At 38.6% G+C, this 26,337-nt stretch overlaps 16 protein-coding genes across 16 annotated transcripts; 7 read left to right on the top strand and 9 right to left on the bottom strand.

Annotated features, from left to right (window-relative positions):
• Nucleotides 1-818: 818 nt before the first annotated feature.
• On the top strand, nucleotides 819-3,553 carry B0P05DRAFT_574322 (uncharacterized protein; the record flags this gene model as incomplete). The annotated part of the gene is made up of 4 exons (XM_051581554.1): nucleotides 819-1,003; nucleotides 1,051-1,263; nucleotides 1,306-1,793; nucleotides 1,839-3,553. The coding sequence occupies 4 exons, from the start codon at nucleotides 819-821 to the stop codon at nucleotides 3,551-3,553; spliced, it is 2,601 nt and encodes an 866-aa protein (XP_051431605.1).
• Nucleotides 3,554-3,591: 38 nt separating this feature from the next.
• B0P05DRAFT_590330 (uncharacterized protein) lies at nucleotides 3,592-5,517 on the bottom strand (the record flags this gene model as incomplete). Its single annotated transcript, XM_051582802.1, has 1 exon — nucleotides 3,592-5,517. The coding sequence occupies one exon, from the start codon at nucleotides 5,515-5,517 to the stop codon at nucleotides 3,592-3,594; it is 1,926 nt and encodes a 641-aa protein (XP_051431606.1).
• Nucleotides 5,518-5,661: 144 nt separating this feature from the next.
• B0P05DRAFT_590331 (uncharacterized protein) lies at nucleotides 5,662-6,116 on the bottom strand (the record flags this gene model as incomplete). The annotated part of the gene is made up of 3 exons (XM_051582803.1): nucleotides 5,662-5,838; nucleotides 5,948-6,039; nucleotides 6,080-6,116. 3 exons carry the CDS (start codon nucleotides 6,114-6,116, stop codon nucleotides 5,662-5,664), a joined length of 306 nt encoding a protein of 101 aa, XP_051431607.1.
• Nucleotides 6,117-7,918: 1,802 nt separating this feature from the next.
• Nucleotides 7,919-9,722, bottom strand: B0P05DRAFT_515889 (uncharacterized protein). The gene is made up of 4 exons (XM_051575691.1): nucleotides 8,921-9,722; nucleotides 8,586-8,861; nucleotides 8,448-8,537; nucleotides 7,919-8,401 (listed from the first exon to the last, which is right to left on the bottom strand). The coding sequence occupies exons 1-4, from the start codon at nucleotides 9,368-9,370 to the stop codon at nucleotides 7,997-7,999; spliced, it is 1,221 nt and encodes a 406-aa protein (XP_051431608.1). The 5' UTR covers nucleotides 9,371-9,722; the 3' UTR covers nucleotides 7,919-7,996.
• A 1,033-nt stretch (nucleotides 9,723-10,755) lies between these two features.
• On the top strand, nucleotides 10,756-11,574 carry B0P05DRAFT_581111 (cytochrome b-c1 complex subunit Rieske; the record flags this gene model as incomplete). Its single annotated transcript, XM_051582073.1, has 4 exons — nucleotides 10,756-10,852; nucleotides 10,873-11,308; nucleotides 11,356-11,480; nucleotides 11,537-11,574. 4 exons carry the CDS (start codon nucleotides 10,756-10,758, stop codon nucleotides 11,572-11,574), a joined length of 696 nt encoding a protein of 231 aa, XP_051431609.1.
• A 47-nt stretch (nucleotides 11,575-11,621) lies between these two features.
• On the top strand, nucleotides 11,622-12,374 carry B0P05DRAFT_515894 (uncharacterized protein; the record flags this gene model as incomplete). Its single annotated transcript, XM_051575692.1, has 1 exon — nucleotides 11,622-12,374. The coding sequence occupies exon 1, from the start codon at nucleotides 11,655-11,657 to the stop codon at nucleotides 12,372-12,374; it is 720 nt and encodes a 239-aa protein (XP_051431610.1). The 5' UTR covers nucleotides 11,622-11,654.
• On the bottom strand, nucleotides 12,363-14,020 carry B0P05DRAFT_555741 (SecY subunit domain-containing protein). Its single transcript, XM_051579832.1, has 4 exons — nucleotides 13,967-14,020; nucleotides 13,854-13,921; nucleotides 13,527-13,806; nucleotides 12,363-13,482 (listed from the first exon to the last, which is right to left on the bottom strand). Exons 1-4 carry the CDS (start codon nucleotides 13,971-13,973, stop codon nucleotides 12,404-12,406), a joined length of 1,434 nt encoding a protein of 477 aa, XP_051431611.1. The 5' UTR covers nucleotides 13,974-14,020; the 3' UTR covers nucleotides 12,363-12,403.
• A 26-nt stretch (nucleotides 14,021-14,046) lies between these two features.
• Nucleotides 14,047-15,405, bottom strand: B0P05DRAFT_555745 (uncharacterized protein). The gene is made up of 8 exons (XM_051579833.1): nucleotides 15,361-15,405; nucleotides 15,276-15,314; nucleotides 15,084-15,230; nucleotides 14,924-15,045; nucleotides 14,792-14,884; nucleotides 14,462-14,740; nucleotides 14,346-14,421; nucleotides 14,047-14,305 (listed from the first exon to the last, which is right to left on the bottom strand). Exons 1-8 carry the CDS (start codon nucleotides 15,382-15,384, stop codon nucleotides 14,138-14,140), a joined length of 948 nt encoding a protein of 315 aa, XP_051431612.1. The 5' UTR covers nucleotides 15,385-15,405; the 3' UTR covers nucleotides 14,047-14,137.
• B0P05DRAFT_555753 (uncharacterized protein) lies at nucleotides 15,406-17,921 on the bottom strand. Its single transcript, XM_051579834.1, has 4 exons — nucleotides 17,785-17,921; nucleotides 16,243-17,739; nucleotides 15,607-16,194; nucleotides 15,406-15,560 (listed from the first exon to the last, which is right to left on the bottom strand). Exons 1-4 carry the CDS (start codon nucleotides 17,903-17,905, stop codon nucleotides 15,448-15,450), a joined length of 2,319 nt encoding a protein of 772 aa, XP_051431613.1. The 5' UTR covers nucleotides 17,906-17,921; the 3' UTR covers nucleotides 15,406-15,447.
• Nucleotides 17,922-18,360: 439 nt separating this feature from the next.
• Nucleotides 18,361-19,204, top strand: B0P05DRAFT_555757 (anticodon-binding domain-containing protein). The gene is made up of 4 exons (XM_051579835.1): nucleotides 18,361-18,550; nucleotides 18,617-18,854; nucleotides 18,896-19,025; nucleotides 19,076-19,204. The coding sequence occupies exons 1-4, from the start codon at nucleotides 18,373-18,375 to the stop codon at nucleotides 19,106-19,108; spliced, it is 579 nt and encodes a 192-aa protein (XP_051431614.1). The 5' UTR covers nucleotides 18,361-18,372; the 3' UTR covers nucleotides 19,109-19,204.
• Nucleotides 19,086-19,966, top strand: B0P05DRAFT_555760 (uncharacterized protein). The gene has a single exon (XM_051579836.1). The coding sequence runs from the start codon at nucleotides 19,167-19,169 to the stop codon at nucleotides 19,944-19,946; it is 780 nt and encodes a 259-aa protein (XP_051431615.1). The 5' UTR covers nucleotides 19,086-19,166; the 3' UTR covers nucleotides 19,947-19,966.
• B0P05DRAFT_555762 (uncharacterized protein) lies at nucleotides 19,967-21,266 on the top strand. Its single transcript, XM_051579837.1, has 3 exons — nucleotides 19,967-20,111; nucleotides 20,157-20,554; nucleotides 20,597-21,266. Exons 1-3 carry the CDS (start codon nucleotides 20,000-20,002, stop codon nucleotides 20,843-20,845), a joined length of 759 nt encoding a protein of 252 aa, XP_051431616.1. The 5' UTR covers nucleotides 19,967-19,999; the 3' UTR covers nucleotides 20,846-21,266.
• On the bottom strand, nucleotides 20,835-21,256 carry B0P05DRAFT_476932 (uncharacterized protein; the record flags this gene model as incomplete). Its single annotated transcript, XM_051574937.1, has 3 exons — nucleotides 20,835-20,911; nucleotides 20,963-21,075; nucleotides 21,114-21,256. 3 exons carry the CDS (start codon nucleotides 21,254-21,256, stop codon nucleotides 20,835-20,837), a joined length of 333 nt encoding a protein of 110 aa, XP_051431617.1.
• Nucleotides 21,267-22,498: 1,232 nt separating the features above from the next.
• B0P05DRAFT_574331 (uncharacterized protein) lies at nucleotides 22,499-23,146 on the top strand (the record flags this gene model as incomplete). The annotated part of the gene is made up of 1 exon (XM_051581555.1): nucleotides 22,499-23,146. The coding sequence occupies one exon, from the start codon at nucleotides 22,499-22,501 to the stop codon at nucleotides 23,144-23,146; it is 648 nt and encodes a 215-aa protein (XP_051431618.1).
• On the bottom strand, nucleotides 23,009-24,432 carry B0P05DRAFT_239653 (uncharacterized protein). The gene is made up of 2 exons (XM_051573307.1): nucleotides 24,284-24,432; nucleotides 23,009-24,237 (listed from the first exon to the last, which is right to left on the bottom strand). Exon 2 carries the CDS (start codon nucleotides 24,180-24,182, stop codon nucleotides 23,154-23,156), a length of 1,029 nt encoding a protein of 342 aa, XP_051431619.1. The 5' UTR covers nucleotides 24,183-24,237; nucleotides 24,284-24,432; the 3' UTR covers nucleotides 23,009-23,153.
• B0P05DRAFT_476881 (WD40-repeat-containing domain protein) lies at nucleotides 24,155-25,964 on the bottom strand (the record flags this gene model as incomplete). Its single annotated transcript, XM_051574936.1, has 3 exons — nucleotides 24,155-24,710; nucleotides 24,764-25,857; nucleotides 25,899-25,964. The coding sequence occupies 3 exons, from the start codon at nucleotides 25,962-25,964 to the stop codon at nucleotides 24,155-24,157; spliced, it is 1,716 nt and encodes a 571-aa protein (XP_051431620.1).
• Between the last annotated feature and the right edge of the window lie 373 nt (nucleotides 25,965-26,337).

Below are 26,337 nucleotides of genomic sequence, written 5' to 3' on the forward strand. Positions count from 1 at the left end.
TTGGCTAATGTCTCTGCTTTGACTATTATGTCCATTAGAATTCATATGTATATTATCTGTTTTTGGTTTTGCTTATCCGCTTTATTTATTTCTCTGTGCGTTTTGAGAGAGGCATTCTGTACTAACATTTATTTGTTTTCTTGTTTGTTCGTTTTGAAGTAATAAATCGCATCTTTTGTTCGTTCTTTGGCACATTTTTTTTTTTTTTTTTGGTTTGTAAATGCAAAAACCAACAAGTATCTACAAGTATCTACAAGTAGGTTTATGAAAATTAATCTAGCAAACTTGAACGTAAAGCTGGCTTTTCCGTCATAAATCGATGCGCAACAAGCGATTTTATGATAAATCTGATAAGGAAGCAATGCAAATACGTTACCTATCAAGCTCAAAAAGGATTATCCATGTAAATTTAGGTTTATCTGAGTCTTGTAGTCAAGCAAAAAACCATGTTGTTTAATCATCCAAAGCAACAATTGTACTTGTTGAAAAGATAGGTTTTGGTGAAACAAATGGTTTTTTTTTTCGGGAAATCACATCACAGAAGCATGTTGTACAACGAAAAAATAGCCTAACAATGATCATCGTCGCATTCATTAGAGCAGAATAGAATAGATTCGCAGCTTATAGAATGTGTTTTATATATCCATTGTTATTCAAAATCTATAAAAGAATTCTTTCGTTCAGGCTAATTTTTACCTACCAATCTTTGATCTAGCCGCAGGCCTTTATTTGCGTGTAACACTGATTACATATGACTGGTTTCCAACATTTCCATTTTTTTTTTCGTTCTTTTCTTTTTCTTTTTCATCCTAAATTATATGAATGACATTGATAGCTTGTTTCAAGAACAGCAGGACTTGGAGGACGAGATTGACTTGAAATTCATGTTGATCCAAATAGGCATCACTTTGGGATTTATTATTACTGCTATCTCCTTTTTTAGCTGTCTAAGACCGAGATTTCCTATTATTTATTCACCTAAAACAGCACTCTCAAAGACCGAGTAAGCATGACTAATAAGTCATACTAGTATCTCATACGTGTATGTAGTAATCGACGACCTATGCCACTGGGCGCTGGCTGGTTCGATTGGATCAAGCCTGTCATTAAAATCAAAGACAATACATTATTAGAAACCATTGGGTTTGATGGATTTGTGTTTATTTATTTTACAAGAACACTTCGGCGTTTAGTGATTGTCATCACTGGTTTTTCGATGACTGTCTTTCTTCCTATCAATATCATCGCTGCTTACAACACAGAGTGAGTTTGTACAACATATCCTATGTAGTTAACCTTCATAAGTTTTGGTCATTGGCCACCTAATCCAGGACTCAATTTCATGTCTATTTCAGCCATGAATTATGAATACGGCAAAAAAAGTCATTTAGCCAATTTACATTGGTATTGGTCACCTACCATAGCCACTTGTATATTTACGGGTATTGTGCTGATTGAAATGATTCGATCTTCAGAAACTTTGATTCAATGTCGAAATAGATATATAGCACGATGTCAAAAAACACCTTTAGACCCAGATCAGGAGCTTATGTCAAGAACATTGCTTGTTCAATGCGACACTCTTATCTCATCACAGATAAATACAAAGAAACAACAGCACTTAATTGTGCCTCATGCAGCTATGAAACAATGCGTGGATAGCATTGCACCTTGTCAACATGCTTTGGTCGGAAAATACAACCCTAAACTATACGATCTTATTAAAGAATACAACCATATTGCTCAATCTCTGGAAAAGAACCTCTATGACTATCTCACTCAATTAAGCCAAGGTAAATAGGAAGCACGCAGTATTAGCCTTACGGACATGCGAGTAGATTCACATGCGAAAAGACCCGTTGTGCGTCTTAATTGGAAGTTGACAGCAGATGCAATTGATCATTATACAGAAAAAGCCGTTGCTTTAGACGCACTCATCAAGCGAAACAGAATGCGATTGCAAAACTGTCATTATGGCTGGGCCATTTATCCTACTCGATCTGCTGCTTATTCAGCCTATCGCTCACTACAAAAACATAATTCTATACGTGTTCAATTTGTACCTCAACCACAAGATATTATCTGGTCAAATATGAACATTGATCCTCATCAACGACAACTCAAACGTTGGTTTGGACATGGCTTGTTTTCCTCGATTGTGTCTATCTGGGCTATTCCTATTGCAGCACTGGCTGTCTGTTCCAACTTGATCAATTTCATTCGCTTGTTTCCTCAATCCAAAAAGAAGATTGATGATTGTCAATTAGCTATGGGTCTCTTTCAATCGTATTTTACACCTTGTCTCATGGTCGTATTTCATGTTGGTCTGCCTCGTATCATGAGCTATATTTCTCGACAACAAGCTTATAAGACAGAGACGATGGTAGAGCGTAAAACTCTCGGTAAACTCTATTTGTTCTTTATTGTGAACAATATGATCATTTTCACCTTGGTCAATATGATGATTGGTATCGCAGGTCAGATTGCTGCTTTGATGGTCTTAGGTAGTTCTCAAAAATACTCGGATTATTTAATGCAGATTGCCAAAAACATGACAGATGTATCTACCTTTTGGATTAACTATGTCTGTATACGATCAGCAGGAGCCTTGTTTGATTTGTTGCAATTGCCTTCGTTGTATGCGTTGCTCAAGAAGAGGAAACTAGAATCACCACCCGTATTTTGTTTTGCTAAAAACTATAGTCTTGTCCTCTCGTTTTTTACGGCTACTTTGGCGTTTTCTGTGGCATCACCTATTGTACTTCCTTTTGGCTTGTTGTATTTCTGTTTGGCCACTACCACTTTTAAATACAAGATGACATACATTTATGTGACCAAGACAGAGACAGGAGGTTTGACTTGGCCTTTATTGTATCGTATTGTGATACTGTCCTTGCTTGTATTTCAAATCATTATGATCTTGATCCTTAGTTTAATGGAAGGTAAAGATCAACTCTATGGGCTGATTCCATTGCCCTTTGTCACATTGGTAGTGGGTGCTCTGTATATTTGTCGATTATATCGTAAGATGGATATCAAGACATGGACTTGTGCTTCTCAGCCTATTCAAGATGAAGTGGCTCTGTTAAATACTGTGTATGCTGATCCTAGTCTATCTCAACCTCTTATTAAACCTAGTATACCAAAGCATCTTGAACACCTTGTTCAACAAGTGTATCGACATCATGCACAATATGACAAAATCATCAAGACATTGTTTACTCCACCTCTTCCCAAAAGTACTGCCCAAAAAGAGCCACAAGAAGAGTCAGAAGAACTGATTATTATACCCACATCCCCTTCATCCGAACAAGTGAATGTTTTGTCTTCTGTTGATCATTATCATGAAAAGACAGAGAAAGCTATACAACCCTATCCTCATGAACCAAGTACTAGTTATCATGATCCTAACGTATTCTATACACCTATTGAACCCTCTGCCCCCATACTCGAACATATCGTTCCTCCTCCTACTTATACAGATGTAGTCATTACACCTCGTATCAATCAAATTCAAACCATGCCTCAACAAAAGAGACGCCATTCTGCATAATACCATGTTATACCCCCTTCACTTTAAAAATCATTATTTTATTCTTGTTTAAGACGTTTAACAAAATATTCATCATCTTCTTCATCTTCAGACTCTTCTTCATTGTCTTGATATAATACAGAAGATTGGGCTTTTAAAGAGTGTACAAGATCAAACGATTTTTTTCTAAGTGAAGCCGAGGCTTCTTCATTCGTTTGAATTTGATGTTGTATCAACACACGCTCCAGAAACAAAATAGCTGGATCTGCATACACGGACCGAGCATGGCGTAAAATCCGCCGCGTTCGGATCAAATTGATTCGACAGACTGTCCGAATATCTGGATTAGATGTGCTTTGTTCAATCAAGAGATAGAGATGCAGTGTAAGTGTGACACCGTAGACAGGGCTATGATGACATCCAATCGCATCTTGTGCAGTCAATGCTTCCAAAATAAGGGTATATTTGTTGAGTGTCTCTAAACAATGCACAATGCAATAGAATTCCAATGAAGGGTTGTATTCGGTAATAAAGGTAATTTGGGTAGGATGAGAACGTATAAAAGGTGAAGGTGAAGGTGAAGGTGTACTGTCATTCAATCGAATAATACGTTGATAGATATCTTCCAGATTAGCATATCGAAATCCTTCTTGCTCTGCCATAAAGGACTCGAAATACCTTTTGGGTAAAAAGGGTAGTAGAGACACAATATGTGTATGACAATAGAGTTCATGCAGTAATAATGACTCAATATCGGATTTACTACTCCACGATGGATTAGGTTCATGCCATGTCAGCTGAAATGTATCTGGGGTATTTAAATAGGTTTGGAATAGTTTTTGATCCAAGCCTACGGCTAATGCTTTGGGTGATTTGATTGAGATCAAATGGATTGATTTGAACAAGTCAAGTTTACGAATCATGATAATACGACAATACTGACTAAAGAATTCAATTCGTCTCGGGCGCTGTTCTCCAGGTAAGGTTTGTGGGAAATCAACATGCCAATTCGTTACATCAATAAGCCCTGTTTTGCCGCTTGTATTGTGTTCTGCATAATAATCTGCACAGAGTAACATCCATGCCAGTCGTCTTAGTTTCTCTTTTTGGTCTGATTCTTTATCATGTTGTGTATCCAGTTGATGAAGATCCATGGCCAATGCCATACGAATAGCCATGGTTAATAAGGGAGAAGGTATTCGTTGCGGTGAAAATAGATGCATATGGCCCTGAGGAAACAAAGACAATAGAAACATAGACTGTACTACAGAGACATGGTGCACATCAAATAATTCCTCTAATAATTGACGTGCTTGTGTATGATAGTGATGCATTAGTGCACTGGCTGCTGTCATATCCCCTCGACGGTGAATAGTACCATGGCGTATCATCAATGCTGAAATACTCAAAATCAACAATGCTTCTACACGATGTTCTTTGACAGCATCAGGCTGAGACACAATCATTTCTGTATTGGCCAAGACACTAGGTATATCTAAAAAGAATCCAAACCCACATTCAATAAAATTTTGCACACAATACCGCAACATTTGCATTGCACTGTACAGTTGTAGTGGATCTGACCGAGGTATAGTCGTGATTTGAGATAGTTGAAGCACAGGATAAATAATGGCTCTAAACAGATCCATGTCGAATGAATGGGCTGGATTGAGTTTTCTTCTTTGAAAACGCGGTGGAGGTGGGTTGACATTGATTCTAATCAATTCAAGTACTTTTTCAAGCCCTGATATTGTCAAAATACTGGTGTTTAAGGTCATCATAGTCGGTGTCAAGTTGAGTTGCCAAGTTACAGATTCATTAGTGTCGTGTGGTATGTCGTCGTTTGATAGTTGATCACAAAAAGTTTCGTCAGCGTGTTTTAGAATCTGGAGTGCATCTTTGAGGAACTGGTCGATCAAGACAGAGTTGAACCCATTTTCCTTTTTTGAGAACGATAGTGGTAGAAAGGGTTCTTGAGTTATCATAGTCGAAGAAAGAAAAAAAAAGCCTCCCCCCTTCACAATAAGTATACGGCTTCTCTTCTTTAGAGTTTAAACTCAGTTCCAAATGTCAATGCTCAACTATTCAAGATCATCTTCCTTTCGTCAAGAACTTTTTAGTACGTTAGTCTAGTCACTCTTGTTAGTGCTCCAGATTCTATAGCCCCTTGTGGGAGTATATCTCTTAGGTATCAACAATCGTGTCAAGTGCCAAGTAATTGAAGACATTTTGGAATGGTGTCTTTTACTTGTGTTGGCATTGCCATCTGTAGCATTGAACAAGACAAGATATAAAGAGTACTGACTCTAAGGAATAATGAACGAAGAATTTAATATATTCTTTTTAGGAAAGATTAAGGAGCAGCACAGATGAGTGCTTACGAACAGGGACACAGCCTTAAAAAAGACGATATACTGTGCCTTCTAGATAACCATCGGAGTCTATATCAGACAATTGACGCTTGTGAAGAGCTTCAGAGCCTTCATAGTCTGCTTGAGCAGAGCTACCTTCAGCAGGAGTAAGCAAAAGCGGAAGGGAAACCAATACCAAAGACAGCCATTGCAAGCAAAGTAAGACCACGCATATTTCTAATCTAAAATGAGAATAACGATAATGTTCTTTTCTACTTTTGAATGCATTTATGTAAATAATATGGATTGAAGCTACATCCAGTGTAAAGGAGAAACGATGTTCGTTAGAACTTACCAGTGCTCCTTTCTCTCTACAGCTTTGTATACCACTTAGATCTAGAAGTCGTTTTATGATATTTACTGATCAGTGGTACTTTTTTTTGGGAGAAACAAAGATGGTAGTTTCAATCTTCAACACTTGCCAATCTGTATGTCCTGTGCTCATTTATCTCATATTTACATTATAAAAGACCTATTTTTCTAATAGGCTATGTTCTTTGGCGCTTGGTATAACATACTATGTGCTCTACTGATACAGCCATAGTGATAAGTATAAATTCTTTTTGTGTCTTTACAAGGTATATCAGGAAGACCCACAGGAGTAGAGCCATCAGAACAATATATTATGCTTATCAAATCAATTCAATTACGTTTATTTAGTGATTTGATTTTACAATGTTATTGTAGACACACTAGAAAGAAAACTGTTGTTCATTCTTTTATATATGAATTTTGGGAAAGCGATAGGAGTCTATTACAGAAGAAATGGCAGATTGTCCTTGTATCTGACTTAGTAGAAGAGAGACATGTCGATCTGTTATATAAAGACATATCCCGCAAAGCATCTTAAATAATCATTAGCAATCTATAAAGTGACACGTATTGAAAAGCTGTTCTTCATAAAAAAAACAGCAGTTTAATGTTTCTTTTGATCGAAACCTTGTCAGCGAAAACACAAGTGTCTCGATATGACAGCAAGCCGCTTTTTCATGCAAGCCTGGGCTTTTTTGCTTCTAGTATTTGTTTCATATAAATTTAGCTTGCATATAAACCTTTTAAAATTCTTTAGCGTAACAAATAGCATTTAGATACTTAAATGGTTCGCTAGCATTTGTTGATTTTAACTTTGCCGGTCTTGATTGTCTTGTTTCTCTCAGTTTCAGGGGGAGGGGGATGTAGTCAGAATAATAACTAGATGTGCGCTCTTATGTCTTATTCTAATAAACACTACTGAAAAGATTTTTATTTATAAAGTTTACTCACAAATAGCTTCGTATTATATAACTAATAATACTCTTCTGAACCTTTCTTTACTATGTATGCATGACTGAGCAACTGTAGATGAAACGGGATGAAAGAAAAAGTCTTGCTACTAAGAGCAACATAGTGATACAGACTTATGCTAGATTATTGTAGTTATTTAGTTATCACTAAATTAAGCATGTAAATATCACTGCACCTCTAAAAATTAGCCAATATGTATTACAAACAAATCCTTGTCGTTCTTTTAGAACACTTGTTATGCATCTTGATACATCTTTTATCACAGTAGACAATTGACATTCTTATTTCAAATGCTTTAAAGAAAAAAGTGTGTTAAAAAATGGTAGTCATCCATCATCAAAAGAAATATGTCATCATGATAGGATCTGGACGAGGGATCGCATGAACAAAGAAATGTAATATGGAAGCATTTCGTCTCATTAAAGCCCCTCTCTCTTCCCCTAATTTAATTCATCTGTTTTATTCGACATGTTGAATATGTAGTTTATGCTAACCCTAATTTTGATGGCAAACTTGATACCGCTTCTTCTAGGCTTTGAATATGAAACTGTTTTGTATAGAAATACTTGTATTTTTGTAACACTTGCGTTACACAATCACATCATGCATGCTTATTTTTGTCTTTCGAAAGCCTTTTCCTTGCTTTTAACAGCTGTTTAGAAACAATCCTTTCTGTGTTTTTTTCAACTATGGTTTTATCATAAAAAAAAGTATGAGAATGTTTTATTCTATGAATAATGCGAATGTTAAAAATATATAATGAATCTTATTAAATAGCAACAAGTAAACCAAACAAGGCAGCCACAAAGAGGGGACCGTTCAAATAATGTGTGGTAGCATCTGACTTGGCTGTAGAAGAAGCACCAGGAATCACACCAGAACCAGTAGCCGTGCTGGCATTTTGGTTCACACTGGCATCAAAACTAGGGTACGTGATACTTTGCTCGAGGTAAGGATGAGCAATGTTTTGACAGGTGGCGACATCCACAACATGTTTGTAGTTCTTTTTAATCTCAGGGTAATGGTTGACAAAGAAGTCCATGGTCATGTTGTTGATTTCGTGAGAGAGGACAATGTTACCAGAGTTTTGGAAGGTACCGTTGCTGCCCATCTTGATAAAGTCTTGATATCTTTGGTTGACAGTATCGGCAGTAATGCCGTTGCTACCAGCAGCCTAGAGGTCGTCTTAGGATAAGCCTCATTGATCACTTGTTACTTACCCAGTCATCTGTATCCAAGTTCCAAAGAACAGCCGTCATATTGAGTTGAGTAGCAATCCAACGAACACGATCATCCAAATCACCAAGGGCCTATACAGAAATAAGTATACATACAAATGACTCTATGTATTGACTTACAGGACGCCAATGTAAAGGAGTCACACCAGTAACGTATTTCACAGCCTTTGCCGTGTAGTAAAGTTCAGCAAGCACTTCTTGGTTTGTCAAAGTTGTCATCATCTTATGAGACCAAGTGTGACCACAAAGATGGTGGCCGTCTTTAAGACCACGAAGAGCGCCATAAGGCCAGTTAAGCACATTCGAACCAATATAAAACATAGAAGCTCTTTGATTGTTGGATTGAAGATAATCATAAAATGCATTATGAGAACAATTAGGTCCATCATCAAAAGTCTATGGATTAAGGAGTGAGTTACTTTTTTTTTTTTAGGGAGTAGAATCAATTAACTTACAAGACCCCATGTTTGTGGTTCAGGACAAGCATAGATATCAGGATTGATATCTTGTCTCTTGGGCTTCACACATTGAGTAGCAGACCACCAACAGTCAGGATCATTGGCCGTATCATAGCCGACCAAGTTAAGACCTCCTTGAGGCGTAAGAGAACGAACAGGAGCAGAAGGAGCCTTGGACCAGTCAATCGAGTTATAGACCTTTTGGAATTCTTCAGACGTGTTCATGTTGTTACTGGTAGCAATGTCCCAGATAGTAGGCCATTGCGTCTTGTCAATCGTGAAATTGGATTGATAGTATTGACATTCGGTTGCAATGTCATGAGAAGTGGTTTGTGGTATATTAGGGATGCTAATGTGAGTGGGATCCGTCTTGGTTGGAAATTGAGACATATCAACAGCAGCCAAAACAGCTGTGCTTGCCATAGAAATCAAAAATGCCTTTAACATGATGTACAGAATGAAAGAAAGAAAGAAAGAAAGAAAAAAGGAAAAAGAGGAAACCTTTGCTATAAATATTTTTTTTAGAAGGGAGAAGATGCTGTGGTTGATAGGGGATCGACTTAACTTTAAATGAAAATGTTCTTTCCCAAACAAAGTAATTGAATTATTTAAATTTATGGTAACTAATGCTGGACTTAAAATCCAATGAATAATGGGGCTTAAATCAGTTACTATATTTTGTTTGCTAATTATAGATAACACTTTTTTTTATGAAAAAAAAAGCCCTTGCATATATAATATATATATATATCGTTTTGCATATATTTATATTGAGTTAAGTAGTAATAAAATACGCTCCACTTTTTAAGGTACGTTTGAATAAACTAGATCCTTTGAAGCCACTATTTATGTTCTAGATGCTTGTAATACACAGGCTAAAAAGTTCGGGAACATATGCATCAAAATGATCTTCGCTCTTATTTTAAAAGACAGCCATTTTTTCTTTAGAATGATATCATGTTATTTATAGTGGCAAATAACACTTCATAGTTTTATCCAAAACCTGTCTAATCATGAAAGAAAAAAGAGGGAGATTTTTAACAATAAGACAACATGATAGAGACAAGAAAAGCACGGCTCCTTAGTTTATTTTCATATAAGTTGGCTGAAAATGTATTCAGTATTGACTAAAAATAGTCAACAAGTTTAGAACAAGCATTAATAATTTCTTTTTTTAATGAATCCAGGTTCATAGTTTATCCGGATCATATCACTATATGCTGTCAATGCTGTAGAGGAATGAAACAAATTAAGGAGGGATAATTCTTTTGTTGTATACAAAAAAAATATTAAACCAAAAAAAAAAAAAGATAGGATAATCAAGCTTTGTTGTGGTATGAATGCTCTATCCAACAAACTTGTTTGACATTCTTGTGTATATATAAAGCCTTTATTCAATTATCATGGTAGTCTTTTTTTTATTTTATTTTATATATATATATGTATACAAAACAAACGGTAATGTGCCATACTATATTCAGGTACTAGGAATATTCACTTATAGCTTGTCTTTAAACAAGATATTTTTTATTCACTAGTTTCTTAAGGATGAAATCAGACACAAACAATCCAAGACAGAAAGAGCATTGTGTTAAAAAGCAAGATGAACCACTTAAAAAAAAAGACGCTCACATCTCACCAAGAAATACAAACGAACACCTTTTTCTACAGAGATGCTTGAAAAAAAAAAAAAAGTTAAACAGAATGGCAAAAAGGGGTGACGTCGAAAAAAAAAAACTTCTTTCCCCCGCCTAAGAATATTGGGTGATTGTTTTACCAATCATACTTGTTCCCTTCCTTCCTTCTTTTCTTCTTATTCACTCCCCACTCTCATGGCTTCTTTAGCTCGTACTTCTACTCTTCGTCTTGCTCGTGGCTATGCTCCTGCCATGAAGCAATTCATTGGTCTCCATAAGCAAGAAGAACCAGGTAACTAAGGCAAGGCACAGTCACCACCCAAACTAATATCAGAGTAGCTCAAGTTCGTCATCACAGCACCACCAATGTGCCTGATTTCTCTAAATACAAAAAGACCAGAGCCAGTGGTGAAGCTAGTCGTAACTTTGCTTACATGATGATTGGTACTACAGGTTTGTTGTCTGCTGCTGGTGCTCAAGCTACCGTCAGTGACTTTTTAGCCAACATGTCTGCTTCTGCTGATGTGTTGGCTTTGGCTAAGGCTGAAGTGGACATGGCCTCTATTCCTGAAGGCAAGAATGTCACTATCAAGTGGAGAGGAAAGCCTGTCTTTATTCGTCACCGTACTCAAGCTGAAATTGCTGAAGCTAATGAAGTCAACATTACTGAATTGCGTGATCCTCAACAAGATTCTGAAAGAGTCAAGGATCCTAGCTGGCTTGTTATGTTGGGTGTCTGTACTCACTTGTAAGTTGGTTCAATACTAGTGGCATGAGATTGATTTCAAAAATTAGGGGTTGTGTGCCTATTGGTGAAGCTGGTGATTTCGGTGGTTGGTATTGTCCTTGCCATGGTTCTCACTATGATATCTCTGGTCGTATTCGTAAGGGTCCTGCTCCTCTCAACCTTGAAGTTCCCGGTAAGTTTCATGATCTCGATGGCGTAGCATAGAAACTGATTTTCTGAAACCTATAGAATACAGCTTTAGCGATGATAAACTCATCATTGGTTAGACAACTTTTAATAATAAAACATGATTTGAGACAACGCCTTAGATATTTTTTTTTTCTTCTTTTTATTCATTCTTACATTCATGTCTACATTGGGCACTGCACCAAGACCCTTTTTAAAGACGACACAAGCGTATCGCATCCTCACCAAAGTTCAGAACGTTTCTGCTCTTGCCTTTTCGACCTTCACTGCGATTCACGGCACTCAAATCTTGGCGGCTAATCTAGGTGGTGCTTCATTAGCCAACCACTTGATTTTGTTAGGTAGACCGTTTTACCAAGACGAGCACTTGGAAGGCGTGTTAGTCACAGGTGCTGCTACCGTTCATGTGCTTGCTGGTCTTGGCAAATGGGGCATACGTACCTATTGGGATCCATCCCGTGTCGAAACTCATCGTCTTCGATACGCAGGGTACGCACTTATCCCCTTGGTCGGCCTGCATTATTACCTTGTGCGTATGCTACCCATAGCTTATTATGGCGATTCCTCCTTTATTGATTTTGGTTATGTGGCATGGGGATTGCAGAACAAGCCTGCCTTGACCTACGGTCTTCATACAGCATTGATCCTTACCAGTTGTTACCATCTTGTCGGTGGTCTCAAGACGATCTTTCGTACCAAGCAAAAAAAAGTAACCCGTGTGCCTATGCATGGCCATAACATTGATCAAACCCCTCACTCTATCTCATCCATCATCACCACCACACTCAGTCTCGCTTTGATCTCTGGCATGATCATCATTGCCCGCGATACAACCAAAATACCACTCCGTCTTGATTTTGCAAACATGTATTTTTATTAAATAATAAAGAAAAAAAAAGCTTTTTTTTTTTATTGAGCCATCATGGCTTCTAATCCCATACCACCTTCCATTTGTTCCTTGGCAAACATTTCAAAGTATTGGAAAATAATGGTCACACACAACAAAATACCTGTGCCAGAACCAATGGCGCCGACCATATCAGCAATCACAGACACAGCACCTAAACAAGCACCACCAAAGGAAGCAGCAACAGGAATCACACGCTTGAGTTCTTTGTACATGGAAGTATCGCGGTATCCGGCAATCACGAGTTGTTGGTCCTTGAGTTGACGAGCGACATCGCGTGGAGAAGCACCTGAGATTTCGATCCATGTCTTGCTCAATAAGGCACAAGTGGTCAACATCAGACCGACATAGACCACGGTATGAATAGGGTCTAAAAGGGCGGCTGTCAAACTACGAGGAGCAGACAAGTAGTAAGCAATACCACCCACAGCGTTCAATTGAGAAGTACCGTCCAAAGCTTCCCAGGTACCTAACAAACGCACCAAGAAGTTATCAGTGAATCGCTTATACAGCATTTGAGAGATCATGAAGATATTAGAGGTCAAGGTCGATTGAAGCATGATGGGCATGTTGGATGTATAGAACAACTTGATGGGATAAGAACCACGTTGGCCACGAAGACGGTTGGACTTGACAGGCAATTCAACACGGAAACCTTGAAGGTAAATGACCAACAAGAAAATAGACAGTGTGGACAACAAACTCATGACGTTGGGCATGTTGGCACGGTAAAAGGCTTCTTTTAAAGCACGGGTCTTGTCTTTACGTGTCATGAGTAAATGAACCAAGGCAATCAAGGCACCTTCGAATTCATCGCCACGACCACTGTCCATGGTGGTAGGGGAAAGAGCCTTCCAGAAGATAGTTTCACAGATATTGGTAGCAATAAACAAGTTGATGCCTGAACCAAGACCATAGCCCTTTTGTAATAATTCGTCCAATAACATAGTGATCAATGAAGCTACGACCAGCTGAATAATCAAAATCAAGCAGACACCAGCACCAATATCACTAGGATTACCGTAAAGACCTGTCAAGACAGACACGGTAGCATGACCAAAAGCAATAATCATAGCAAACACTAGAGTAACCATCAGTATGTGTTTTCTTTAGACTATCACTTACATTTTTGTGCACCACTGAATAAAGCTCTGTCTTCTTTCAAACTATAGTCGACTTCAATGATATTGGCACCAGACAAGAGTTGCATAATCATGCCTGAAGTCACAATGGGTGTAATACCTAGTTCCATCAATGTACCACGATTAGAAGCAAGGATGACTCTCATCCAAAAGAGAGGATCTGCTGAATCAGAAGACATGATACCATATAAAGGTACTTGAGACATGACCAAGAAAATGAATAGTGTCACTGCAGTCCACATTACTTTTTGATTAAAAGGTACCTGGCTGAAGCATCAATCACACTGTTATGAAGATAGTGGCAACTTACTTTGCGATCAGGCGTGGCGATTTCTGGAAGAATAGCCATGAATGGCTGAACCAGATGTAATATCCTGACTGTGATATCTTAGCTTTGTTTGATTATGTATTCTCTCTACTTACAACCCATGCTATATACTATGTGTTTTTAAAAGAAAAGAAAAAAGAGAGAAAAGAAGAAAGAATCATTCTTAAAGTGTGTGTGTGTATGTGTCTATATAAATATGACAACCCTGAGTTTATTAAGATCACTTATAATCATCCAATCAGCATTTACCACCTTGAGTCGGTGTTTTATTTTCTTTTCGAATGATAAAAGGACAAGAATTCGCGTTTGTCAGTCAACGCGAGATTAGTCTTTCTTAGTTTGGCGAGATGACCAAGGGACGTCGTGAGGGCATCACTTAATTCACCCAAGGGTTCAAATGAAGCCAATTGTTTTACGATCAATGTGTTATGAAACTATCGTCATGAGTTATTTATACGCAACATCATCATGTACCTGAGAACAAAGACGAAACAAGTGCATCAAGAGACTGCCTACAGTGAATGTAGGCGACATGGTACCATACTCATATCTAACCTGTTAATGCAACACACAACCATTGTCTCACTCACTTAAAAGCCATGATATGATATCGACTGGCATCGATGTGGCAGTCTGTAAAGACAGGTGCAAACTTGAGTAAAGCACGGCCATTGGTCGTGGTGCCTTCAGGAAATACAACGACAGGACCCCACTTGTGTTGTTTGGCCTTGTTTGCTAGTTCTTCCAGTGTATATAATCCATGGCCACTCGATGCAGGTGATGTATGGGTCAATTGAATGGCTTCCCATAAAGAAATCATGCGCACCTTGTTTGTGTCGGTATAGATCTGTGTAAATACAGGATTGAATCTAGTTCCAACAATCAATGCTTTACCCATACCTATCTCTCTTCTACTTTACCTGTAGGCAAGATAGAGGATATCTACATAAGAAGTCCAATTGGCAATGATCACATCACCATGATGTACATGAGGTGATACTCCATGAGTTCGACTAATGCCCATCAGTTCATGTTATCCCATAACACGTTACCTTTTACGAATAGACACCGTTTCTTTCTTAATATAAAAGAACCCCATTAGGAACAAGATAAGTCGAATTAAAAGTGTCGAGTAAAGTGTGTGCCATGCTCGTTTCAAGGGACCAAGCGGCGTCTGCTATTTAGTCTTTTGTTGTTCATGTGTTTACTTACCAGCAACACACTCAATCCATTCAACAAGACATACACAACAGACACAAGACTGATCAAGATGAGTTTTATTGAACCTTGAAGAGGTCCAACTGTCCAATGAACAACATTGGACAGAGTGACAAGCAAACTTGCATCTGTTCGAGGAGGCTAAATGACATTTAGTTGGACATATTCATCTCTCATCCACATTACCACAGGAGGAAGAAAGGGTTGAATACCCGTACTTGCATCCTACTCAACATATTAATTCATGATGTTTCTTTCTCATCATCTTTACTCTCCAACGTGAATACTTTTCCATAATCAAAATAAAAAAAAAGGTATCGCTGCTGGGTTTTATTTTTTAAAAGGGGGGGTATAAACATTAATTTTTTTTGTCTGCAAGTATCTTGAAATCATCTGTCTTGATAAACACACCACGCTGAGGAAATGTCTGAAAATACCGTTTACCATCCACAGAACCATCATTATTACCCACTAATGTCACATAAGAATACCATTAAATAATAGTTAGGTTACTTACATCTTGACTCCAATTCAACACCTACCCAAGTGCCTTTAGCAAATTCAACAGGGCCAATATACTTGATGGTACCCAAGGTAGGCAAAGGTCTTCTTAATAACTCTACTTTTTGTCCTACAGCAGGCATGATCTCGTCATCACTACTATCACTGGTACTGTACCCCAAACTCCATCTGGATCGACCGGGTGACTTACTACGCTTGTTTTTCTTGACAGCCACTCTCTTTTGAGGTCGAATGCGACTCGGTGTCGTAGGCAATGAGAACCGAAGACGTGTCTGTCGAGGCTCCATGGGTCTGAGATCCAAAGCCAATAATTCGTCTGTCAAGTCATCACTGGTATGGCGTCGAAATGAACGAAATGTACTGTTGCGTCGTTGAAGCGAGACATCTTCTGTATCTGAATGAGATTGACTTGTCGTCATGGCATAAGGGCGTACATGAGCTTGTGTATCGTCTTGTGTCTGAAGTGGGAAAGAAAGTCGTTTGACCCCATCTTCTTTTTTTGCCTTACGTGGTTTAAAGCTAAAGATGGTCGAGATATCATTTTCCAGAGGTTTTGTCAGTGTACGCATAGGCACATTGATATCTATTGGTGTTCATTCCAGATCCAGTATCCATTTGTAGAGCAACTTACCTTCAGAAATCATCCGTAAATAGTCTTTTTCAATTGTTGCAAATCCATGTTCTGCCTTGACAGACATCCATCGTTTAGCCAGGTATTGAGCACATTTGAGACGGGCATCCATCAAGACACCATCCACAGCCACATTGCGTACCATCTCTTGTCGATTACCTAAATCGCGTACAATCCCCTGATACAGAATAGCAGCATTCCCATCATGTATGCCTTCATTCAACACATGTTGCAGCACAAAACTCAAGAAATCCACTGAGAATCCAAACCCAATACCATCCACACACGACAATAAAATAGGATATTCCACACAATAATAGTCAAAATGGTTGGCGATCATCTCCACATTGTAATGAAGGAACTGGTTCAGGATCTGAATCACCGGTTGAGACCAGGTAGGGAACGGATCAGCACCACGAAGGTACGAGAGGCACAAGTGAAGTGAGTGCAGGGACCGGACCGAATTGTGTTTGGTCATGTTGGACCATGTCCGTTGCGTGATGTCAGATATAACACTGTCTTCTGTCGGTGTGGTTGGTGTGGGTGTAGCAAAGATGTCTGAAAGTTGGGTCTCTTTGGCCTGGGGTTTCTGCAGTGCACTGACAAGGATCGCAAACGGTTTTTGAGACCAAAGAGGGGCTAATGAGTCCAAAGGATCCGCATAGAGCGCGATCAAGTTCGACCGTAGCTTGGGTACATGTTTCTGATGCTGATCCGCAAACACCAACATGGACGGCAACAAGGCTGCACATTCAGAACACACGCATTTGAATTGATGGCAAAGGACGGCCATCTTGAGCAAGACGGCTTTACAGATCGTGTCTGCATGACCCAAGAAATCAGCTGCTGGAAACACTTTTTGCAGGATACGCAGTTCGTGTTTCTTTTGGTTGAGACGGGTTGGCTGAGCATCCAACAGATCCGGTAAGATCAGTTGGTCTGTATACAAGTAATGAAGGATCACATCGAGTGTGGCGGCACTAAACAAGTCCGATGGCATATGGACAGACGACGTAGAGGCTTCACGAAACTCAGTACAAAAGACCGAATAAAAATAAGGTGATTGACTGGCCAACATGAATCGATGGGCTGGAAAAGACGACACTGGCTGAACATCTTGATAGACAGTAACATCCGTACAGATCTGCTGATCCAACATGCGGCTTAAATCAGCCACCCATTGTTGTTCTGGGTCGCCTTTAGGCAACATATCTACGCCCAACTTGATCTCTAAAGAAGAGATTTCTTGGTGCAGGTTGGATTCGACTTCGGATTGTAGGTTGGAAGAGGCTTCTGAAAGAGAGAGGCCGTGAATCGCAGACGATAAAAGTGAGGTTTCGTTAGGAGGTGGTGTAAATCGAGCGGTGTACCAGAAGCGGAGAAGTTGTCGCAGTGTTGTGTAAGGGATGACAGCGCTAATATCAAACTGTGTTTGGTCCGCAAGTTGAGGTAGATATTTTTGCTGAAATGAGGGTGGTACTCGTACCATCAATAAGGCTAAAACAATATTCAGTAATTTAAAAAGTAATCATACCAACGTACCTTTATGTGCCCATAGTTTTGTATGAGGGTATTTAAAATAAACATCAGCTACATAATCTTGTGCATTTTCTAGTACAGTAAAAAGGGAATGTTCAAGTGTCTTTTTTGGACGTTCAAACATGAAGAAAAAAAAAAAAAAAAGGGAGAAGGAGAGAGAGAAAAGAAAAATAAAATAAAAAAGGTATGGTGTTCTTTCTTTTATAGATGGCCCAGTTACACCAGTGGCGTGTGTGGCCAGTAAAAAGTGATGATGATGCATGTGAATAAGCCGCATTTTTTCATGGTTCACTGCCTCATTTGCCAATATACTCAAAGGATTCGGTTAAATAGGGGCTGTCATGCTGATAGACTATGTGGCGTCACTAGCTGTCATTGTGTAGAGCCAAGAGAGCCAATTTATTAATAGATCATGGCCTGAGTCGAAAGAACAGAATGGCTCCATGTCTCGTCATACAACAAGCCAATAGATATCTCGTATGCTTCAAGCCATGCTTCATTTATGGAGTGAACATCGTTTGACTATTTCACTGACTTTAAAGTCCGTTTATTTTATTTTCTTTTTTCTTTTCTTTCTCTCATTCGTATAGCATGGAAGACACATCAACGACGCGTCAACAAAAGCACCATACAAACAACAGACAACATAGCCCTAAAAAGAGCTTGGAGACAATGATTGGCAAAACGATCAAGATCAAGACAGCTTCTAATGAACAAATAGAAGGCTTCATCTATACATATGACCGTATTACCAACTGTTTAGTGATTGATATCCTTTTTATCCTATTAACCTACTTACTTATAACATGATTGTTCCTTAACCACTAATGTATACATTGTACAACTCATACTAAACAGTCTAATTTTCGTATCATCAAAATATCCTATATCAAAGAAATCATCTCTATCAGTGGAGAAGCCAAAAAGGACTATATGCCCATTCAGCCTATTCCAGTAGACCGCCTAAAGCACCGTGAATCAGAAACAGTCAAAGAATTTAAACACCAAGTCTCCAAGATTGGTGTAGGCGTCACAAAAGAAGCACAAGATATATTTAATGCATTAAGCAAAACGTAAGCCAATCGATACACTCAAGTATACTGATGTATTCTAGATTACCATGTCGATGGTCAAAAGATACCATTGTGGTGATGGATGAAATATTGATTTCACCTCCTTATGGTGTAGAAGATTGTAAAGCCAATGCGACATCAGCAGCATTACTTGCTCGAGTTAAAAAAGTGGTAAATAATCCTTTGTATATATGACTATACTCATGCTTCTTCTATCTTAGCTTGAAGGTGAAAGAAAGCGACTTTTAAAATAAATAGTTTTTCACATGATTTCTTTCTTTCTTTTTTCTCTCTTTCTTTCTTTTTCTTTATATGCCTCATTCTTTTTCAAATTGTCCTTTACGCTCTTGTTCTTTACTCATCACACAACATACTTCACAGTCTATCATTACAGCCACAGACGATGTATTGGATAGCTTGGGTTATTCACTGGCTGATCTAAAGGGACATTCGATCCATACACTTCATATCAAACTATCCTCCAATCTAACCACCAACATACCTGAATGTACACTTCAACATGCTAATGGAAATGCACTTGTATTTCAAGTCTGTGTTCATCAAAACCCTTTAGGATTCAATAGTCTAGATTATTGGTTACTGAGGTTACATACAGATCATGTGGAAACAAACCAGATGCATACAATCACTGTCTTACGGCTAAGTCCTTATGGTACTATTGAGCAGGCAAAACCCTATCAACATCAATGGATAGGTAGACCCATAATGGCCTTTGTTTATCAGGATGATGTACAGCCCTTATGTGCTCATCTATCTCAACTGTATCATAGGCCTGTTGTTGACCCACTCTTGATTCGATGGTCAGCTACCACAGAAGAAAGTCATGGCTGGATGGCATTGGCACTCACATCCACACGTATCAATTCAGCTTTGTATCCAGTGTGTCTGATGAGACCATTACAGATACCATTTGATGAAGAAACAAGTGCGTATCCTTGTTGGGTCACAAAGGCACAGGTCTACTGGACTGAATTCTATCAGTATATCATAGACAACTGGATAGATATGGTATGTTATGTAAAATACATCTTGAAAGAACATACCTCGATGCTTCAGTTAGGGATCAAATAAAGTCACATATCTATACGCGTTTTTCTTTCTTTTTTTTTTTGAATCTTTTCTTTATGGGTGAATTAACAGAACAAGAAAAACTAGAACGTCGTAGACAAAAGCGACAACAACGTATATTACAAGCAGGCGAAAGTCGTTTAAATAAAATCACAGGCACAGCATTTCGTAAGCTTATTTCATGTAGAACCAAGATAACTCATGTCGTTTAAGCCAATCGTGCTTCTCCTACACCCTCTCCTTCTAGTTCATCAAAGCCTGTGCGAAGAGCAAGTGAAGACCCCAGTGATGAATTAGGGGCACCACCACCTGTGATGGACACCATGATGCCACCTATGGCAAGTATGTTTGGACAACCTCCTTTAGGTGATCCTATGGAACAGTTATTCAGTCAACAGGGATTTAATCCCGCCAGTATGTTTGCCAATCTGGCGAATGAACAACCGCCTCCATTGGTGGACACCTCAGCTAAATATTGGAACCTGTTACATTTCGTGATGATGATCTCGCTGGGTGTTTATGCAGTCTACACCGAATGGACAAGGGCTGGATCAGAACGATTGGCTGCTTTATTGTATGACCCTGTTACGCGTTATCCTTCTGTGCATGTGGTAAGTCAATCAAGCAGTCTGATGAGAACTCATGCAATGTAGCCTTTGTTTTGGTATTTTGTGACATTGGAATTAGGCTTACAATCAGCCAGATTATTCTATCATCAAGGCACGATGCCTTCTCAGTCTACATTGGCTCAAATAGCCACTCAATTACCCCATCCGATTGGCACAGTGGCCACTGTGTTTTTACGTTATCGACTGATCTTTGCTTGTCTTGTACAAGATATATGCGTTTTGGTCTTTATTATTGGATTGGCTCAAGTTATTTCGAATGCGATTAACTATTAAACACTTGATCCACAATCACATTGGATTGAGTACGAGGAATAGCAATCTCTTTGGAAGTACCATTGGCTATAATAAAGACAATGGTTAGTGTGTATCCATGAAGATAATATGCCATACCATAATGAATAGAAACAGTAGGCTTCGTAGAAGCATCTAAGGATTTGTTGACCATGTATTCGACATGGGGATTGTTGTATTGAATACGAGGCAAGTTTTCATGTAAAAAGTGTCTAATCAAATCAGACCATGATGTCAATCCCAAACTTACTTTGCTCCTGCACTTTCGTTTTGACCCTTGATGGCCAATGTAAGTGAGATTTTGGTGATGCTCGAAGGTAATTTAGCAGCACCTGGGCCTGATGTCAACTGTTGAAGGATATCGCGTGTTGATTTAGCTGCTCTTAATGACATGTTGTTGTTGGAACAGGGGGATTGAATTTTTTTTCTGTTTTTTTTTTTTTTTTATATGGATGGGAATTCAAAGTCAGTGTGACACTCTTTTTTTTTTTTTCTAACATTGCATATCCTAAAGCACTTGAGCGTTATAGTTTATGACAAGTATGAGCAATGAAGCTGTAATAAAAATAAGTTAGAATTATAGACATAAAGTGTTTAAGAAATGAAAAACAAGAGAGAGAGAGAGAGAGAGTCATTTTCTAATGAGTGCATAAAAGTGATCAATCTTCGGACTGTCAACAAATATCCACCAACGAAATATTCCAAAGACATATAATTATACACTGATTAGAAATAAAAATTAGTAGTAGTAGTAGTAGTAGTAGTAGTAGTAGTAGTAGTAGTAGTAGTAGTAGTAGTAGTAGTAGTAGTAGTAGTAGTAGTAGTAGTAGTAGTAGTAGTAGTAATGTAATGAGTTGAAGCAATTATGCAATTGATAAGATTATTCAACTACTTTTTCGTATCTGTCAAAAGAACAAACATAATTTTTACAAGTCGCTTTTTTTTTTTAAGTCTAGATCAACTCCAAAGGTATTATGGATGTTAGGCACTAGGAGTACTTTTGAGTGTATAAACAGGCTTTATGCTAGCTTTACATGTCTATGGAGAATTATGTATCTGTTTTTTCTTTTGACAGATACAACCTTATTCATTTGACAAGAGAATGTCTATGTTAAAAGAAGCTGCACTGACTTTTCCTTTGCTTTAGTAAAAAATGATTAACTTGTCAGTAAACAGGAAAGAAAACCATAAAATCAACCTCAAGCAAAAGGTAAAAAATGTGCCTATGAAATGATCTTGAAGAGATGATACATGTATAGCGTATGAATGGGTTGCTAAAAACATAAATGACTTTTGATTGTTACAAGCGCACAGACATATCTTTTCTCCTTACTCCCTCAGAACTAGAGCCTTTTAAACGATTTGAAGCTAATTTTGAATGATAGAAATCAGGCGATGGTTGCTCATTAAATGAGAATAACTGCCTTTCATTTCATGATACTCTCTTCCTCTTTTCTTTCAATCTTGATGCAGGTCATTTGTTCTTGACTAAATTCATTTATTTTTTTTTAAGGCTGTATGGACACAAAAGAATACACCTAGGATCCTATTTCGAATAAATGGTGTTGTCATGGAATATGCATGTCAATTCTGACCAGTCATTCATTCTTTAATTTTTGCTTTTATTGCTAAAGAATGATCCTCTTTACCTTATTCTTCTTCTCCAAGATGAAAACACTTGTGCTTTTATCCTGTCTATCGCTTGTCTTTGCTATCCCCAATATCAACCAAGCCAAACCTGAATATAATTTCGTGCTTCCTGACGGATTATTTCCTGACGACGTTGTCCATGCAGCCTCCGTCCAGTCCGACTCAGTGGTGCCTATGATCGTCATGGACGAAAAGGACTTGCCTGCACCTTCTGTTCAACCCAATCTGCATCGCAACCAAGTCTCTCAGGGATACAAACACATGGGCATGGGCAACGGCTACATCAAAATTGCACCCCTCATGCCTGATGTTCAATACGACCTCTCGCTTCAACGACAACAATGGGCCCATTCTTTGTTGGACAAAGATGAGTCTAAACCAGGCGACACACCTGGTAGGAAATACAAGCAGTTGGTCGGCATGAGCGATAAGGGACAGACACAGAAAGTCAATGTACCTGCTTATGAGAACAAATCTGTGGTTGCTTCCTTAGCTCATAAACTGTCTCAAGAAATTGAGAAAATATATCCAGAAGGCGTCTCTGAACAAAGAATGGTGGGTGTGGATCAACATGGTATGATGCGATACTTGAATATACCTCATTATAGTCGTATGGCAAACCCTCATAAATAAAGCTTTATTATAATAAAAAATCTTGAGAAGATGCCCATGCGTTGGCTAGATTTGTTATCACCTTGGCTTGATCATCTGGTATTTCACAGTAAAGAATGGCACGAAGTATCTCTGTCTTTCTCTCTTGCCAACTTGAGCCTCGCATGGGCGTGTCTTCAAATAACAGGTTCGGATCCACTAATTCCAACGCAAAACGTTCAAATAAAACGATCATTTCAGGATAAGGTTCTTTGTCCTTCGTGTATGAATCCACATAAGGCAGCTGCACAAACCGAAATCCAATGTCTTTGGCAAACGGAAGTAAGCCATACACCACGCTGTTGAACTGGATCGGTAATTGTCGCATGTATTCTGTGATAAACAAGGTTTGACACCAAAGCGGGATTTCTCCTTGAATCACGACATCATGCATATGTTCATAAGGGTTTGTGTACCGTACACCCAATGTGTATGTAAATGGCGTGAATGTGGTTTTCATCGTTGTCTGTTCTGTCACTTGTCTGATCATGTCTTGACATAGTTCATCCATCGTTAATGTACCAATGTTGATGGGTCCCGTATTCAAACTGTAAGGATCAAGAAAATCAGACAGACTCGAATCAGGTGTGTCTGATACCCCTGCTTGCTGCACTAGAAAGATACCTCGAGAAAGACGTACACATGAGCGATTCAGATCTTTCTTTGTCAGGCTATGTGTTAACCGAAACATCAAATGCTCTGAGCGAGATCGTCGATAGTCAAATATGTCTCTGGTCGATAAGAATTCTGAATTAAAGCAATAGTTATTGGTACCCAACATCTCTTTTGCAGTAGGCATTTCTTGATTGTCTTTTTCTCGCTTTGTTCTTTCATAGGCAACGATATGTGTTGCGGGTGAGGATATGGTGGCTGCTGTTGTACACATGACTGATTTTCGTACTTGTTTAATAGCATAATTCCAGTGATCTTTAGAACAACAAGGAGCGATGCCCAACTCATGATCACGTATACTTGCACAAGTACAATGACTTATGTCCAAAGGAATACTTGCTTCCATAAGAAAAAATAAAATAAAGAAAAAGAAATGCGTTTATTTAAATATCTAATGGAATCTAAAAATACATGAATATCGGATTTCAAGTGATCTATGCAACTTACCGAATCATCATACCACCATACTTTGACTGTTTGGTCATCACTGCAACTGGCCAGCATACCTTGTTTAGCATTCCAAGCAACATCATACACAACACCCGCATGGCCTCTTAGTTTCTGTAGTACTTCACCTGTCTCTTGATCCCAGATATACACAATCCCGTCCTCACTTCCGCCTACAATCAGATTATTGTCTGCAAAATTGGCTCGGACGAAATTCTTGGACGTGTTCTGGTGTCCTTTCAGTTTACGAATCGGACGCACCATGCGTACATCCCATAAACGATTCGAATTGTCTTTTGAACTGCTGAGTAACAGTGTGCCACTTGCATTCATTTCAACTGAAGTCACTTCACCTAAATGAGAAGAAATGGTGCGAATACATAGACCAGACACAATATCCCAGAATTTGATCGTATTGTCTTTGGATCTAACAAAAGAGGAACATAAACAACCTCATACAAGACCATGACGTTCACTTACCCACTCACGACAAGATTGCCTAAAGGGTTAAAAATCGTCTTGGTCACAGCCAATTGATGGCCAGGAAATGACTTGACAATGGCACCTGTATTGACATCAAATAGCTTGACTGTTCTATCATAGCCCCCTGTTACTACATGCGTCTCATTGGGATGGTACCGAACAGAATAAACATCGCCTGCATGCCCATTCAAGGTGGTCGTACACTGGGCTTTCGCATTCTTAAGGTTCCAAATCTTGACAGTGGCATCACCACTGGCACTGGCAACAAAATCACCTGCATACGTAGTCGATAGATCCCATACACGCGACCGATGCCCCTCCAAGACATCTAGGCATTCCGATGTCTCTGTATCCCAAATACAGAGTGTATTGTCACTTGAACCGGACACAATACGTTTCCCTTCAGGACCAATGAATTCAAGGCACTTTACATTGCCTGAATGTCCTTCTAATGTAGCTTCAATGGCATTGGGTATCACAAAACTAGAATAATCGTCTAGCAATGTATTGACTGTCGGTGCAATCTTGGGATGATACCGAGAGAATTCGATTTGATAGGCAACTGCCTGTCGTAACAGAGTCAATAGACGATCTGGTGGAATATGACGGTGACCTGTTCGGTCTGCTGATTCAAACTCAAGCATGTTCTGTAACTGATCCACCAGGCTTTCTCTTGAGGCCATGATACCTTCCCAGTGCTTAAAACTAGGTGCTTCATGAATCGACTTGGCTGTCAAGAGATAACACATGTCTTTGAATTCGTTTGGTTTTGTCTGGAAATGTTCAAGTGGTTTTAAGCGTTTGTTGAGAAAAGTAAAAGCTTTTTGTATCTCTCTTCGCTCAAGATATTCGAGGTATTGTTGTTTATATACAGAATAAAGAAACGATCGGTGATTCTTTACTAATGGCTTTGTACATAGTTTTTCTACTTCTTGCCAGTCCCCGTCCAAAATGGCTTTCTTGAGTCTTTTGACTTCAAGTGTACGTTCTTCTCTTTCTTTCCGTTTCACATTGGCTTCATCGTACAGGACTGATTGAGCAGCATGGTAGCCTTCATCTTGCAAATATTGCATAATGATCGCTAATACATCCTAATCCATGTCAACACGAGACCAACACATTCACTTGTTACCTCTTTTATTCGAGGATCGTTGGAATTAAAGATATCATCAGTGGGTTGTATATGCGATGCTTGCATCCCAAAGTGTTGATTCAAAGTGGCCAAACTAAGATGATAAGTCTATTTTTCTCTAAAAGCATCCTTACTTGCGCTTATGTTTGGCATCTATACTATGCGAAATACTATTTCTAGACCAACTAAAAGGTTCATTTTCTATATGTGTGCCTTCTAAAGTGGCTGCAAGTTCTTTTTCAGTGGTATCTTCCATGGATAGAAAGAGAAAAAAATATTTTTTTTTTGTCTTTAGCAATGATTGGATCTTTTTTTTTTTTTTATCTATATCTGATTTTGTAAAGGACGCATGATGTATCTTAGATAGACGCCCCTATTGTTCTTTATGCTTTCATGCAAATTCGTAACAAGAGGCCTTTATCGTATTGAGTCTTGACAT

The sequence above is a fragment of the Gilbertella persicaria genome, assembly GCF_025201335.1.
Source record: "Gilbertella persicaria strain CBS 190.32 chromosome Unknown B0P05scaffold_43, whole genome shotgun sequence".
Taxonomy (NCBI): Eukaryota; Fungi; Mucoromycota; class Mucoromycetes; order Mucorales; family Choanephoraceae; genus Gilbertella; species Gilbertella persicaria.